The sequence below is a fragment of the Eutrigla gurnardus genome (assembly GCF_963514095.1).
Source record: "Eutrigla gurnardus genome assembly, chromosome: 20".
Taxonomy (NCBI): Eukaryota; Metazoa; Chordata; class Actinopteri; order Perciformes; family Triglidae; genus Eutrigla; species Eutrigla gurnardus.
This window is the reverse complement of record NC_139931.1, coordinates 775,405-792,308: the sequence shown is the minus strand read 5'-3', so window position 1 is coordinate 792,308 and position 16,904 is coordinate 775,405. Positions and strand designations below refer to the sequence as shown.

General features: G+C 46.2%; 2 protein-coding genes across 4 annotated transcripts in view; both read right to left on the bottom strand.

Annotated features, from left to right (window-relative positions):
• Positions 1-143: 143 nt before the first annotated feature.
• Positions 144-5,122, bottom strand: prkcsh (PRKCSH beta subunit of glucosidase II). Its single transcript, XM_084036560.1, has 18 exons — positions 5,107-5,122; positions 4,623-4,803; positions 4,341-4,457; positions 4,066-4,161; positions 3,921-3,978; positions 3,680-3,797; positions 3,345-3,474; positions 3,122-3,206; positions 2,853-2,931; positions 2,676-2,759; positions 2,442-2,594; positions 2,258-2,351; positions 1,878-1,947; positions 1,628-1,717; positions 1,470-1,544; positions 1,287-1,386; positions 1,048-1,207; positions 144-362 (listed from the first exon to the last, which is right to left on the bottom strand). The coding sequence occupies exons 2-17, from the start codon at positions 4,714-4,716 to the stop codon at positions 1,061-1,063; spliced, it is 1,590 nt and encodes a 529-aa protein (XP_083892686.1). The 5' UTR covers positions 4,717-4,803; positions 5,107-5,122; the 3' UTR covers positions 144-362; positions 1,048-1,060.
• A 455-nt stretch (positions 5,123-5,577) lies between these two features.
• pde4a (phosphodiesterase 4A, cAMP-specific) overlaps positions 5,578-16,904 on the bottom strand; it is a 39,741-nt gene continuing 28,414 nt past the window's right edge. For 2 of the 3 annotated variants that reach the window (XM_084037065.1, XM_084037066.1), the window contains exons 6-15: positions 16,463-16,575; positions 12,204-12,297; positions 11,962-12,125; positions 11,740-11,838; positions 11,493-11,657; positions 11,314-11,413; positions 10,894-11,048; positions 10,677-10,799; positions 9,620-9,802; positions 5,578-9,439 (exon numbers count right to left, since the gene is read on the bottom strand). In XM_084037065.1, the coding sequence (XP_083893191.1) occupies positions 8,933-9,439; positions 9,620-9,802; positions 10,677-10,799; positions 10,894-11,048; positions 11,314-11,413; positions 11,493-11,657; positions 11,740-11,838; positions 11,962-12,125; positions 12,204-12,297; positions 16,463-16,575 (1,703 nt within the window). In that variant the 3' untranslated portion in view covers positions 5,578-8,932. Of the gene's footprint in view, positions 9,440-9,619; positions 9,803-10,676; positions 10,800-10,893; positions 11,049-11,313; positions 11,414-11,492; positions 11,658-11,739; positions 11,839-11,961; positions 12,126-12,203; positions 12,298-14,152; positions 15,716-16,462; positions 16,576-16,904 lie in introns of those variants that run through there. The other variant, XM_084037067.1, reaches the window with a different exon arrangement.

Here is a 16,904-nt window from a genome sequence, read left to right as displayed (position 1 = left end):
GTGTTTTTTTAATGTTATTCATAGTCATGTTTTTCTACTACAATTAATGAATGAATGCACTTACCTTATTTGGAAGCACCAGTATTAGATAGATAGAAGAAAATGGAGATGTATACTGAATTTAAACACAGACAAGTTAGAAATATGATAAAATTACCTTTATTTGAAAACAATGGAATGACTACATTTGACACAAATCAGAGAAACTGAACATGAAGCAGTGGAAGATGGATGTGTAGACGACATAACTACTACTGGAATTTCCATTGTTTAGTCTCACTTGTTTATCAACGCCAAGGTGATTCCGCTCACGGCATGGCAACTTCATGTTGCCGCGGCAACTGTGGTCCCCTGAGAACAACCTGCAAGAGTCAGCACATGCACGGTCAGGTCAACGGCTTGTTTGCTGAAGTCATGACTTCCTCGTTGTGAAAGAAGGAATCACTGGAGGTTTGTTTCCTAGAAGGGGAGGCGGATCCACTTCTTGTTCCATCAGCGCTTACATTCAAGTTAGACTGTGTTTATTTAAGTCAACTATACATACATTTCCCAGACCATCTTCCCCTCTACACTATCATTCTAACAAAGCTCAGCTTGGTTCTATAGACTTTCTACAATATGGCATCATGAAAACAGGAGGAGAAACGGCTAAATGTTGGCTAATGTGGCACAATACACCGTTGTATGTACTCGTCATCATTCAATTCTTATCATGAAGCTTCTATCAACTTACCAGCTACAAGGAACTCAAATGAAGTGACCTTGCTCTCGCTGCCATCTTGCTCTTCTTCTAAAGGGAAGCTGTTACCGCACAACCGATTTTCTTCTCATCAAAATGTTGAAACGCTAAACATTCTGCAGCTCTGACTGGCTGGATTCTCATTTTGTTTGCGTGAGCACCATTTAGAAAATCAGTTGGTGACTGTAGGTGCAGTATTTGACACAATCTCAAGATTAAGATCCTACTGCTGCAGCAGACCACACAGAACAGTGTGAGATAATCTATTAATGTTCAAGTTTGCCAGCTAACGTCGAGGAGTTACTCACAAATCAAGTGGATCTAGAGCTCTTCGTGCCCATGAAGCTCTGAATCCAGGCTTGGAGGTTCCTGGCAGACAGCGGGGCTGGTGAACTCCATCAGGTACTCGCAGCGGCTGGGCTCCGAGGTAGATATCAAAACCGTCTCCTTTCCACAAATCAACTTAATCTGAAAGACGAAACAATATATAGTTTACACTGTGCTTTGTCCAGGGAGAACCATTCAATGGTAATTAACTGCATCTCACCGTGGTGGACCTGTTGGGGCCTTGCCAGCACCCCGTTCCATGTTCATACTTCATCACGGCGTAGATGTTACCCTCAGGACCTGCCCATTGTCCCCATGATCTACCGAAAACAAATGTTGAAAAGTTAGGGATAAGCCAGGTGTGGACATAAAATCCTAAGGAACAAGAAAGACCTTCTCTTACCCGAGGTTAGTTTCTGATCCGCCAAACTTGGGTTTCTGGGATACTCTGTTGAATGGACAGAGCCGGTAGACGTACCTGAGAGGGGGAGAATTAACCTTCAGAAGCAGGATCATATAATGAATACAAGGCATTTTTATCCAAAATCAGAGTACACATACTCGCTAGTAGGCAACTCATAACACTGGCTGTAGAGGTAGGCGAACTCAGCACTGGGCCCGAAGTCAAATGAGATCTCCTTCTCCAGGTTCCTGCAGACAGAAAGAAAACCCAGCATGGAATCATACTTGTAACATGCAGATTGTACAACGAAACAATCAGCCGTTGTTTTTGAGAGTTTGACGGCGGTTGTGTTAACACACACTGATTGCATTTTTGCCAGCGCCCTTTCTACGTATACGTAGGACTTACTTGATCTGATCATCAACCTCCCGGAGCGCTCGCTCAGCCTCATCAAATGCATCTCGGGCTTTCTGAGCATCTGGGAATCAAATGTACAGAATTAGAATATGTAAATGTAATCAAACCCATACATCGATGTGGCTTACATTCACACACATACACGTCGTATGTCTGTTCAATAAATCCCATTACTCTGATGAACTACCAGAAGGAGTGATGGGTTTCAAGTTGGCATACAAAACATTCTAACAAGAAGGTATGAAGGCATTTCTTTGCTTTTTTTCCTTTTATTATTTAACAGGGTGACTCACTTACTCTGGCTGAGTCACTCTTTCTCACACACACACACGAACACACACACACACACGAACACACACACACACACGCACCATCAATGAGGCTCTGCGTTTCTTGGTCGTAGGGCGGCATAGTCCCCTCATCCTCGTCATCCTTTTTTTCTTGGGTCTGCTTCGTAGGAGGGCTCTGCACATACAACACATAAAGAGTGACTCACTGGGAAGAAACTTACAGAAGTCATTCAGCATAATTGAGATGGAGAAACTGTGGCTCTACCTTATAGTCTGCGTCATCTTGGTCATCCTCTTCGTCCTCTTCATCATCCTCTTCTTCGTCCGGGATGTCGTCGTACGGCTCAGAGTCGTTCTCAAGCTCCCGGTTCTCCTCCGGTGGAGTCTCCACCACGGCCGGGATCTCGACGTTGGCCTGCTGCAAAGGAAGTGGTAACCTGAGAAGAGCCGATGGGTGAAAACACACGGAGCTTACTAGAATAATCATCAGGTTTATTACCTCCGATATGTATTTTTCTTTGATGTTAATCCAAACAGTCTCAAATGCTATGGTGTCCACTTTGTCCACTCCTCCCAACAGCGCCTATACAAACCAAAGACAACGTTCACATTTTCATTTAATTTACTTGAAGTACTAACATATAATGATAACTAGGGCTGTACAGAAAACATTTACCTGAACCTCTGCTTGCGTGAATGAGTCTGCTGAATCTGGGTCGAGCTCAGGGTGGGACAGAAGCTCAGCCTCTGAGACGCTGACAAACAAAAGTACATCAGTCACAACAAGGCCAACAAAAACACTATGATCAGCCAAAGTGTAAATAGAAAACGTTTAAACATTTGTAGTTTCTATAGCACGCCATCAGATTTTAAGCCTGTGAACGTTGTCCCTGGTGAGCTCCCTCATTATGGGTGCTAATCATTCTGGAGGGTGCTGATACTCACAAGCCATCTGCATCATCATCCAGTTCAAGAAACACTTCAGCCATTCGAGCTTTGTCCTTCTCCATTTCAATTATAGCCTTTTGATCTGAAACAACAATTTAATTTGAGCTCAATTATCACATTTTTAAACTTAATGTAGCTCAAAAATAGTTAATAGCTAAACTATGGGTAAAGTGAATCCCTGTATAAACAGATGGTCACATGCTTTCACATCCTAATTTACCTTCCCAGGCCTTCAGATGGCGCTCTTTGGCTTCTTTCTCTGGCTGCTCTGCAGTCTCCTTAACAGTTCTCAGAGCCTCCAATCCAGTTTCCAAATCTTTCTTACTGACCTCAATTTCTGTAAGTTTGGCCTGTTGAGACAAATCAAAATAATATCTTTAAGATCCACGCAAACCCTGAAAACTCCATTCAAAATACACAACAAGTGACATCGTCATTACTAAAGTGTCACTATCTGTATAAAAACATATTTGACGATGCAATAATCCACGTTCCAGAGCTCTGGATCTTGATGATTCAATAAACAAATACCAAATATGTTCTTGTCATTCACACCTTCTTATCCTCGAGGCCCCTCTTGGCCTCCTGGATAAGTTGTTGTTTGAGCATAAAGCCCTCCTTGGCGATCTCTGCCATCTTCTGCAGGCTCTCCTTCTCTTTGCGCCCCATCTCCCTGCGACATGGACAAAAACAACGCCTTTAACATTTCCTGGAAACTAAATGCGTATGACAGCAGAAGTATTGGCTCGTTGGAGGGAAACCAGGCTACGACTGAAGCATGCATAAACATTCCCACCTGCAGGTGTTCTGACAGGCAGCACCACTGTTGTACTCGTCTGTTGTGTCACAGCAGTCTGCACAGGAAACACAGGCGTTTATCAAAATCCCAGCCACACACAACAAACTCTCAAAAGAAATGATCAGCAGTTTAAAACTCCTACCACAGATTCCATCATTGACGCGCGAGGAAGGGATGAAGCCTGGTCGGAAACCTGCATTGGTGCAGTGGAAGCTACCGTTGGGACAAGCAGCAGTGCCTGCAAATAAAGGTGTGTTTAGATATACAAAACAACCGCTCTATATGGTCATGATAAAGCAAGAAGCAGGCCCTCCTGTACATTAATTAGTAACAATTTCAGTTAATTCACTGAACTGTAAAAAGGAAAATAGAAGTAGACAGTGAGATTGGAGTCTCCAACACGCAGGTCTTACTCACCTGGCTCATCAGAGCCGTCCTGGCAGTCACAGTAGTCATCATTCACCCGGTCAAAGGGAATAGAGCGGGAGCCATCCAGGCAGGTAAAAGGTTTGCCCTCTTCATAGAACTGCCGTTCTGTCGAGGTTGAACAGAAGAAACAATCAGTGCAATGAATAGACAGATAGATAGATAGATAGATAGATAGATAGATAGATAGATAGATAGATAGATAGATAGATAGATTTAGACAGCAATTAAACATAGATGTGTGTATATATATATACATTTCTAAGTCCTTACTTGACAAAGGGACACCGCGGGGGCGCTGGATTTCCACCGCGGACACTCCCACACTCAGCAGCAGCAGCAGCAGGTACCGACAGGACCGCATCATGGAGCTCCACACAGGGTCGGTACGGAGCGAGTCAACCGGACCGGAACCGCCTCAATCACACACAAACGCAGGCTAATACAGGAAGCACTGTGTAACAGAGAGATGACGTACACACACACACAAGCCACAAAGCTACGTTAAGAATCAACGCGTGTTGTTACGTAAAAAACGGCTATTTGTCAATTAGCCGAGAGCTAACAGGCTTAAAGCTAGCTAGCGAGTTTAGCTTAAAAACAACCGATTAACTCACACGTAAATAAAAAAACACCAAGAGCACGCATGTATTATTATTATTATTATTATTATTGTTATACATGAATGAATCTAGTGTACGAAGTTTACAAAGTCAAACATGTCTTTTCTTAGAACAAGCTAATGGCTAGTCATTACCGGTCAGAGTTCCGGAGTGTCAATGCGCATGCGTAGCTATTCCCAGCCCCCCGTTCTGTCTTGTTTCACCCTGATTGGACGCCCACTTTCTTTCAGCCCCTGTGATTGGTGGAGAGCCATGGCCCGTCTGAAGCGGAGGATTCTGGGGCGGATGCAGCCATCTCATGCCAGAGAGGGACAGGTGCAGGTAATAATCAACTTTAAACTCTTGTTACATTTACAATAACTAATTAAATATAATAATAATTCAATAAAAATGACGTCCAAGCGGACAGATGTTATTTTAAAACTGCTAATATGATTCAAATGCATCTTAAAAATAGTCTAAATGTCAAACTGAGGGTTGTTAACTACAGTATGCAGTTAATATTTTAGTCTTGCAACATTACCAGCCCCTGGACTATAAACACTACAATAAAAACACTACACAGTGGACTTGCATAAGTGGTAACTGCAATAACAGCAAACATGACAATGATATTGCATTTAATATAAAAATCTTACTTTATTTGTATTTTTAACACACTTTACAGTACCGAACAGTGAAATAAAAGAAAAATATACTGATATACTATAATATTGTTTTATATATAGATGTTTGCTTATTAAATGCATTTATTCACAAAATGACACCTCAGCTCTGTTTGAGAGGAAAAACTTTCATAAAAATAATATAATAAAAAATAACTTGGACACATTTTACACATTACAGCAAGATCATTTACAAATATTACAATCATTTCATGTTTTGTTTTTTCCCCCCCATGAATAATCTTTCTCACTTGTGAACAAACATGAATTTAAAGCCCAGAGAATTATTCACAGAGGGAGTCAGTCTGCGACGAAGTAACCTGACAGCAACCCAGATGGGATCCAGCTCGTTAGGCCACCACTGGACGGACATTTAGGCTTTCAGGCTAATGATTAAAGTTACTAAGAAATCGAGGTGTGATAGTACTAGAAATGGCCAAGTTCGATAAGGACACATGTATTTCCTTTATGTCACATCCTATGTGACTACATCATCTTACATTTGACTGTCAGTCGAGTGACTTCAATCTCACATGGACTATTGATCCAGAATGACTACGTTTGTTTGATTATGCCTCTAGAAAAGGGGTTAACATTGACGACTGCACAATGACGGTTTGTGATTTGGCCCAATGGGATATTAATCAACAGGTGACTGCCAATGACCAAACCACCAGCACAGACTATACACTACCTGAAACACACTGTCTGCCTCAAAACCTGACCAAATAAAGTGCTGGTACAAATATATTTGACTTTGAACAATAAACGTGGACAGTTTTTAAAAAGATGTGAGCGAAAACAGAACCAGAGGATGAAACAGGTGAAGGATGCGGCCTGCAGTGTTTTAGTGGTTCACTCAAAAACCTGGTTATTTGTCTTTTGTCAATCAGTATGACTCGGATAAATTTGCAATTTACAATCCAATATTACATTATATACAAGAGTGGTAATGCTTATAGCTATATATCATCAACACGTGATTCATTTTCCCAGACCATCCACCAGAATGATATAAAAATAAACTGTACACAAACTGTTCAAAGAAAACACTTCCCATGGTTTTCTTTTCATCATTTAAAAAGAATGGCAGCAATCAATCAATTGAATAATTGTCTTAATAAGAAACAATTGCTACAGTATTGTGTTTGTATGGCAAGTAAATATTAATGTTTTTTTTTTATAGCTTATGACATAACAAGAAGCCACAAAAACAAAGCATCATCTCTAAAGTAAAAGGCCGATGCATATGGGAATCTTTGTACTTTGAGTGACTGCGATAGTAATCCTGGATTCCCACTCCCTGTGTGGCGGCCCGGCATCCAAACACACAGGCTTCTGCCGACCGAGCCGTGGCGTCTTCAGGTAAGCTCGGTTACTGACCTGCAGGAACTCGCTCTTACCCTTTAAAACAACCACACTCTTTTATTTTACCCTGTGAAAAACAAACAAACTGTGACCTGTTTAAGCTGCGCGGATCGAACCCTGAACACCAACGACGGACCGATGACACGCATGACAACATCTTCAGCATCCTTTCCGTCTCACTCACGACCACACAAGCAGACACATCCACGCATCAACTCCATCCACAAATCAATATCTGCTCAGATTCAAACATCCTTATTCATTCTCACCACACTCCCATCTCTTATTTCCCCGCGCGCCTCCAGGTAGCTATAAGATGATTAAAAAGCAACACATTCTTCATGTTGGTCCGATCACAGCAAACAACATAACAACAGCAATGTCCCCCGTCCCCCCCTCCGAATGCAATGCTGGATACATCGTGTATAGACACACTGATACTCACAGAAATAAGCATACAGACGTGATATAAATATACCAGGATATCTATTATATATCTTATAAATCTACATACTGGCAGGTATGCATCCTGCTTCTGACATTAAGGCAAACAAGCTTGAAACATAACACGGATGATTCGGGAACCACCAGACCAAGCTTTCTCTCTCTCTCTCCTGACATTCTGCCTCCCCGATTTTCTTATTCATCTGTGTTCCTTCAAAAAAATCACTTTCTCATCCTTTACTTTGGTGAGAATCGTGTGTGTGTGTGTGTGTGTGTGTGTGTGAGGAGACGTAACCACGCAGTGCAAGTGGGCGTGAGATGGCGAGTGGAATTTTGTTTTGCTGATGAAATAATTCTGTATCAACATATTTAGCGACTGTTAAATATAAAATAGGCAAAATATATGCTTCAAAGCATCACATGGCTTATTCTCAGAAATCAAACAAAGAAATAAAAGTCCACTGGTGGTGGTGGTGGTGGTTGCTCTGCATCTCCAGTTCAGACTTATTATATTACCAGAAGAGCAACAAAGGAAGACTTTCAGCTGAAAACAAATCACCACAGAAACATGAGAGACGATGCAATGAACAGTAGAGAGAGAGATCTTTAACAAGAGAAATGATAACAAAATCAGACACTCCTGTCCCACAATGCATTGCTTCACGACAGCTCCGTTCAGGAAGCTGGTGTTTCAGAAAGGCACAGAGCCATCTTGCACCAGTAGCACTCTCCTCGTAAAGGGAAAGGGGGTACGGGACCTCGGGGGTCCCTTCTTCTTCCTTCCAGATCTTCTTTTAGATCTCCTCCAACTCTGTGGATTTTTTCCTATTTTTTTCTTTCCGACAGAAATGGAAAAAAAAAAAGTCCCTCAGACGTGTAGCTTTTCTGAGGAGAACAGTTTGTGTTGAGGTTCTACCAAACATGAATTACTAATACTGACTGAACACTAGTTAATACTCCATTAAGAGATGGCTTTTTCCAAAGAGATTCCTAACTGATCCAAGTCCCTCGTGGAAATGCACACCTACAAACACACGGTCGAGTGTGTCTGCAAGAGAGGAGGCATGACCGATGTCTGTGTTCTACGTGACTTCCTCCCACGACGTCTGTGTGTGTGTGTGTGTGTGTGTGTGTGTGTGTGTTTGTGTGTGTGTGTGTGTGTGTGTGTGTGTGTGTGTGTGTGTGCATTCCAGTCCCAGAATGCTACGCTGTCTTCAGTCGCCCGTCGTTAACGCTCGCCTAAAAATCCTCTTTAGTCTAAAGTTCGTTGTGAAATCGGTCGGAGGACTCCGTCACCGCTCCAAATCTACAGTTGCTGTGTAATTACCTTCTCTGTAAGCAATTTTAATTTATTTCCCTTTTTTGAAAAATATATTTAAAGGTCTGTATTGTCATTGCAGTCTTATTTGTTCTTGGTTTGGCCATTGAAAGGATGAACAAGATAATGTGTGCAAGTGAAGAGGAGGACACACGGGAGCAGGACTCATGTGTCTTCAGCTTGTGAAGAAGAATCTTCCTCTTCCTCTACAGGACTTGTGTCAGAAAGTCTCTCCTTTTCAGATCTCGTCTCCGACGGAGCCTTCAGCTCCTCCTCCTCCACCTCCTCTTCCTCCATCGCCACCTCATCCTCCTCTTCTATTATGTCCTCATTGTCCTCCTCCGCCAATGTGTCCTCCTCTTTTTGACCCTCCTCCTCCTCCTCCCCCTGACTGCAGTCCTGTGACACGTGGTTCGGCGTGGGCTTGTCCCCCTCGTCCCCCTCCTCCGTCTGGGAGCTGTCCTCGAGGGTGAGCTCAAACTTAAACTTGTCCAAGCAGGCGTTCAGCTCCTTGTCCTGGCACACGGGAGGAGGCGAGGGGCTTTGTGGGATGGTGCTCTGGTACCAGTCCCTGTTGTCCTCCAGAGTGTCCAGGATGTCCTGGGCATCAGGGTGCACAAGGTCCCCCCACGTCTCCCACAGCGGGTGGACAATGTAGTCAATAAAGCCCACCTGCAATTCAGAAAAAAAAGAGTCGGACTGTGATTCATCATATAAATCACAGCGGTTGTCATTTCACTCCTGACAAATGAGCATTAAAGATGTACGAGGACGACTGCTGTGATCCGAGATGACAGATCAGCACCCGCCTACAGCATTCACACAGTTGTGCACAGCTTTTTTTTCATTTACCTGGCTCTTCTCCACGGACGCTGTGTGTTTGTCACACATGGGACTGATCTCCATCCCTCGCTCTCGCTCCTTGTCTCCCTGCCTGAAGAACTCCTCCATGATCCTCTCCGTCCACTGTCGGTACACAGCCAGCGGTTTGGTGGGGTTGCTCAGGTCAGCGCAGTGCACCATGTTCCTCAACACCTGCACAAACACACGATATACTGTGTCATGCACATGCAAAAGAGGATGAGGAGATCTGAATTCAGATGTGTGTGGAGGTTTCTGATTGCCTCATTGACGTTCTCTTTGAAAATCCAGTCTCTTCCCTCTAAAACTACAAAAAAAACCCTACTTTTTCTTTTTCTTCATTTCTTTTGCACACATTTGTTTCATTGAAAGATGCTCAGTTTGTCCAGAAAGGGCCTTGTAGGAGCAGTGAGCTACTGGAACGTTCCTGGGGAGCAACTTGAGGTTCGGTGTCTCGGAGAAGGACGCTGACATGCAGGAGGAGCCTCTTTCTTTAATTCCTTTCCAAAACTTTTGAATCAAAGAATTCCCATAGAAACACTTGTTGGACGGTCCTATGATAGACTGGCGACCTGTCCAGGGTGAACCCCGCCTTCACCCACCCCCCCGCGACCCTGAATACAGAATAAGCGGTAGACGATGGATGGATGGACACTTGTTGGACCTCAAGCAGTCAGGATTCAAACCGACATACACAGCCAACACTCCATAGACAACAACAACAACAACTTCTTCTTAGACACCGGGAGAGACTGTGGCTCTTTCTCTTCCTGCCTTTCTCACGCTCCTCTTAATCTCAGGCAAAATCTTCAAGTCAAATATCACCCTGATGTCATAGACAACATAAAGTAACACCTGCTTCATCCATCAAATATATCGGTGTAATCCGTGATCCTGCAGATCTGGACCAGTGGTGCTTCTACCACTTGTAATCCCCACTTTAAGGCAGAGATTACTTAACGTTTCTTCAGCTCCATGTTGTCTGAACAGACGAAGAACATCCGTCCGTTGGAGCGACTCTTCAATGAAGCGGAAGTTGATGCCTCACCTGAATCCGATCGGTGTAGTGGTCCAGCAGCAGGACTCCAGAACTTGTCACTTTCTTGGTTTCCACCATCGTCTTCAGGTCTGCCAGCAAACTCATGTGTTTGGACATATCTGTTGCCAAAACCTGGGAAGGAAAAACGACAGGAACACATTAGGAGAAAGGATAGAAAGACGTAGAACAGACGGGTAGTAGCGTGACACAGAATGTGCTGACTCACCATGTCAATAACTAGCTTCCTCAGGCTCTGCCGCTGCCTCTTGCTCAGGTTCTGGAAGATGTCACAGTTGTCCTCGTGGAGAAGCTTGAAGCCGACGGCGAGGTGATGGTTCTCCAGCACGGACTCGTCGTTGTACATCAGGGCGAGCTCGGAGTCTGAGGGAGGCAACGAGGTGTTAGAAAAAACCTCTCAGCTATTAAAACTTAATTTCAGAATGTGTTCCTGTGTAGAAATAACTGAATTGCCAGCTCTAATCAGACGAGCTGACCTAGAAAAGTGGCCTCGTCTCATTCTTAGAGGATCTTAGACACCTGCCTATGGTCTTCTAAAGCGACGAGTCATTATTAACCCGGTTTATAGCTTTCCTGCCTCCTTAGAGACTTTTCTAAACTTGGTCACATTGTTGTCTCTTAATCTCACTTGTGTTGATGAGGAATTGGTTGGACACCCCCGGATGGTCCACATCGTGGATGGCGGCGGCAAATAACGCCGCTAGGATCTCGAGGTCGGTGAACACAGCCTGTCAGAGGAGAGGAACCAGTTAAACTGCTGGGATTAGTGAAGTTGGATGTGAACTGGCAGACATCGGTGATATTTACATCTAGAGCCGGCGTGGAGAGCAGAACATGGGTGGACTGAGTGACATCTGCAGCGTGGAGGCTGTTGTGGTAGGCCACGTTGGCGTGGTAGTGGTCCTCCAGGGTCATGACGTAGGTGACGAACGTATCCACAGGGATCCTGAAGGTCTTCAGTAGATCTCTTTCCTGCAGACACACAGGGGGTCGTGGTCACAGATACGTCATGCTACATGATATTATCTCTGATCCAGCTCAGTCCGTCTCTCACCTGGAAGATGGCAAACATTATGCAGCTGAGGGGTCGGTTATTAGAGAACTCTGCCACGCGAAAGATATTAAGGCCCCACATGTTCAAGTCGGTCAGCTCCTGAAGGCACAACAGACAACGTGAACACGTTTGTGAACTCCAGGTCAGAGCTTTATTGTTGCACAAGAGGATTTTCTGTTGCAGTGAGACAGCAGAGAGAGACAGACATGATTATGTCTTTACCCGGTCTAACGCGTCCTCGTGTTCAGTCTTCACGCCGAAGCGAGGCATGGTGGAGTTTGAAAGGCTGGAACTGTGCGTGAGCTTCTTCACACCGCTGATGTGACACATGGGCTTCTCCCTCTCCCTCAGTGTCGGGGACGGGATCTCCACCTCGTTCTGCTTATCTGGGGGGAAGGGGGGTCAAGGGTCAGAGGCAGAGACAAAGCAGTGGCTTGCTGTGGAGGTTGGCAGGTGTGCTTTACCTAGAAAGGTAGTGGAGATGTATTCTGACACCTGGTTCCCTGAGCGACTCATCTCTGACAAATGGGACAGCTCCCTGTTCAACATCCTCTTGAACTGAAGGGAAGGAGAGACAGACACGTGTGATTGTTTTAATAAAAAAAAAAAACATAATGAACATTATGCTTAACAAGAAACATTCAAATATGAGAAGATAACTCATCTCGATCTGGCTTCATTCACCAAACGGTGAGAGAATTAATGATGAATCATGCCTCCTGTCTTTGAGAACATACTGTTCAATACCCCCCAGATCCTGTGTGCTTCCATGTTGATCAGTCATATATATTTATATGTGGCATGTTTATTCTTCTCCAAACACCTCCAGTGGCATGAGCAACTAGTCTGCAGGTCGTTGCACTACAGAAACCAAACCCACGACCCCTGCAGACATGAAACAGCGGATCTTCTCTCAGCTTCTAAGGGATTCTATCGTTCGGCAGATAAAGGTGACGTTTGGAGACTCGACGGTCACCTGTTGCACGAGTCAAGTGGAGGCGCAAAACACGACTCGGACAAAAAACCCTTCAGTCCTGTGTCCTGCCGACTGATCTTTCACACATAACAATCTCCATGGCAACCGGAGCGGTTGTCGTGGCAACTGCCTCCTCACAGTCAGTCCTTCAGCTTGATGCGAGAGAGAGAGAGAGAGAGAGAGAACACGGTGGCTGCTTGGGTGACGATCTGAGGGAGTAGGCAGGTGTCTCTGACCTTTACCAAGGTCAACCCTCCCCTCCTCTGCTGTCTCCCCCTCCCCCCACGTCTCTCTGTTACTTCTATCTGCTCCTCCCACCCTCTTGAGGTAAACAACACTCTCTCTCTCTCTCCACTACTGCCCCCGATCCCCCAAATCCTCCACTCTGACTTCCTGTGGCATTCCACACAGTTCCCTCCATCTTCACTCTCCCACCGATGCCATCCAGGCCGGCGCTCGTCACATGACGGGCCGAGCAAATAGGTACTCTGACAGCAAATCGTAGCAGCAGTCAGGCAGAATCAGTCACCAGCAGCCAGGAAAGCAAACGGAGCCCCGTGGCACACTTTCAGCCTAAACCTCCTCCATTCTCCCTCTCTCTCTGTGATTCTTTCCTTCCCTAATGCTGTAACGCTGAGTCATAGCTGCCAACCAACACTTCCACGGTGCCAGTCCGAGTGCCAGGACAAACAACACTCTTCCTTTGACACTGACTAATGAAGCAAACATGCGAACGCTGCACAGACATGACCACAAACACATTATACACCTGCATATGTGAGCGACCCAGGAGGCCTTCATTTCTTTTATTTCATCTCCAATAGCAATAACTCAACGTGCAAAATGTCTTGCCCTCGTCTGAACCACAACCTGTACGACTGATTGACTCAGCAGAAATCAAACTCATTTATCCCGATGTGCCGGATGTCATTGAAGTAAACACTCGAGACAGAAGCAGAATGCAGACTTGACTTGTCAAAGAAAACTCACACAATGTCTAACCTGATCCATTTTTATGGATTAACACATAAACTCCGTCCTGAGACAATAAGCATCGTCCTTCACTGAGTCTGTATTGAGGCCAGCCTCCAGCTAGCAGGAGGGACACAGAGGGATGTGGGACGCAGGTGTGGAGGATGGAAATGGACATTATGTGACAGTGCAAGGTACCTGCAGTAGAGACATCATATAAATTATGAACGTGAACACACACACTGTCGGACCTTCCTTCTCCACATCATTCCGGTATAAACAAATCGATTCTCCATTATGAACACATTCAATTTGCAAGCTGACACCACAACCGCTGGATTAAAAAGACACACAGACGAGTTTTTAAAGCATGCTTAAACATAACACTAGAAGAGTCCACAGCTTTATATCCAAGATGGCCACTGCCAGGCCTGGTTTGCCCTCTGCCAGCTTCCCGAGCCCTACCTGGTCCCACCAGCCGATGAGCCACGGCCTGGAGCAGGTCTCACAGAACAGGTCCACTAGCGGGGTCCTGCGCTCCGCCGCCGTCCCGCTCCCCTCCAGAACCCCTCCGGACGTGGCACCGAGGTCCAGCTCTGCCCCTGCCCTCCCCTGCAGGGGGCTGTAGCTGGAGGAGCGGGGCAGCCTGTAGCCCCCTGGTACAGGCGAGGGGCAGGGGGATGGCGCCGGGTCAATGGCCTCCACCACACCCATGCTGAGGGTGACGGGGGGTTTGGGCCGGTGGCACAGGCAGGAGGTGCGGTAGTGGAGTGGCGTGGGGGAGCTGCGGGTGCCCCAGTGGCATGAGGGCGTCGTCAGGGTGCGTGAGGAGAGGCCACAGCCAGTCAAGCCGGGACACTCCAGAGTGACAGCTGCCCCCCGAGAGGGGGTGATGGAACGGGGGGAAGGGGGTGAGGGTAGGGGCCGCTGGTGCAAGACTGTCCTCGCCTACATGCAGCACCCCAAAGCAGGCCACCGGTCAGTCCTGAGTCAGGCTCCAGCCTCAGTGTGGTCCGAAGATGAGGGTCCCCCTGACGGGCAGACCAGGAGCCCCCTGGATCCGGCTGCTGTGGAGACTACATCTCATCCCATTTGCTGAGCAGACTGACCCCAATCTACAGTCAGTGTGGGGTCGAGGTGGACGGGAGCCGAAGGAGGGAAGATGGAGGGAATCGGGAAGAGGGACGGTCTGAAGGGCACAGAGGAGCCGATGGAGGAGTGGGAATGTGAGAGGGATGTAAACGGAAAAATGAGCTGCTTGAACGGTAAAAATCTAGATGATGGAGGTGAGGGGGATGGAGTGACGGCAGGACAGAGAGCTGACCACAGTGTCGAGTGATGGAGGTGTAGGGAGCTTGGATGACAGCAGGAACATGGGGAAGGAGGACGGGGATGACAACAACAAGAGAAAAACAGGGATGGAGAGAGACAGAGAGGGATGCAGACAGGCCTGTAGCAGACGGTCAGGCTGAAGAATCACACCAGAGCTGTGGTCTGGAAAAACAGGCTCCCTCTCCCTGCGTCGACTGCCCCTCCCCCACGGTACGGATCCTGAGGCCCGGCCCAGTCCTACCGGTGCATCAGCCCGCCTGTGCCGTCTCTATCCCAGCAACACAAAGTCAGTCCACACACTGAGTCAGGCTGCCTCCCGATCGCTCCGGAGCCCCCGTCCCCCTCGCTCCGAGTCAATCCATGCCTCAGCTGGCCAAACCGCCAGAGGTCTAATCCTGCCGCTTCGGGCTGTCGATCCTCCTCCAATGCTCTGCCTCTTGCGCCATTTCCCTGGATGCTGTAGACAGCTCTTGCAAGCTAATCAGGCAGTGTGGCTGCAGGCGCATGCATGTGTGTGTGTGTCTGTGTGTGTGTGTGTGCTCGCTTCTGCTCTCTCAGCCCGAGTGCGCATGTGCAACAAGACAGCATGTACGTCTGTCGAAAATATGTGTGTGTGCAAGGGTGTGAGTAAGAGTGAGAGACTGAGTGGGAATATTCATGTGCACCTCCATGTTGGCTCAGCGGAGGATTTCTGCAGCTCGGCTGCTGCTGCTGCGAAGAGGCAGCAACATATTCACAGAGACTGTTTACCCCGGGAGACTTCTCTCTGCACAGTGTGTGCACACACACACACACACACACACACACACACACACACACACACTCCTGCTATCTCAGTCCCTCCATCATGAGCATGACTGATTAGAAACATGAATAATAGTGATGTGCAACATGGGAAGATTTTTCCAGCATTTAACAAACAAGGCACACGACGCTGTCGCTTTAAGACAGACACACTATTAAAGGAGCATCACCTCGATTTCATTGGTCGGTGCACAGACCACATGGCTTGTGGTCAGAGTGGAAAGCCAATGACTAAAAGGGAAGGGCAGACCTTGCTGCTGTTCGATAGCAACCAAGGTTACAGCAGAGACATCAGCATCAGCCCCCCCTTCTCATGTCCTCCATACCCACTGACTGCCCCCCCCCCCCTCCACAAATACAAATGCAGGCACACTTAGGAAGCAGCCCATATGCACACACACACAGCCGATTCAGTGGAACCTGGCTGCATGTCTTCATCAATGTGTTTATTCTAACAAAGAGACGGTTAACCACACATCTAGTATTCACTGCCATCGATTCATCAATTCATACCACAGGATTGCAAATAAACCGAGGAAACAAATGTTTCCACTACGTCTAATAAACAGCCCAATGTGTGGAAGTGCAACCCAGTAATGAAAGGACAGGTAACGTGTGTGGTGGGGGGCAGGTGTGCACCTTGTTGGAGGCCATCTCGCTGACGGACTGGTGGGTCTGAACCGTCTCCAGCTGGTCCAGACACCAGTCCAGCTCCTCCAGAGTCTCCCGAGCCATCTGCTGGTATGTCTCCTCTGGGAAGGACAGACACACAGATTATATACACACAGTGATGAGTGAGACAAAAGTACAATGTGTTTTAGTGTGTTTATAACAGTAAAACTATATATCTTTGCTTGTGCCTCTAATAGAACATGTTTGGTTGAAACTAAATACAAATGTTCATATGGACAAAAGCATCTGCTAAATGCCATAAATGTAATGTAAATGTCATATCTCATTGCAATGCTGCACCATTTTCACAACTGGATATATTTTGTCCAAAAACTAAACTGTGTAAGCATTGGCTTTATTTCTCAACACTTATCTTTTGTAGCTTTAGCATTACATTTTTTTTATTTTT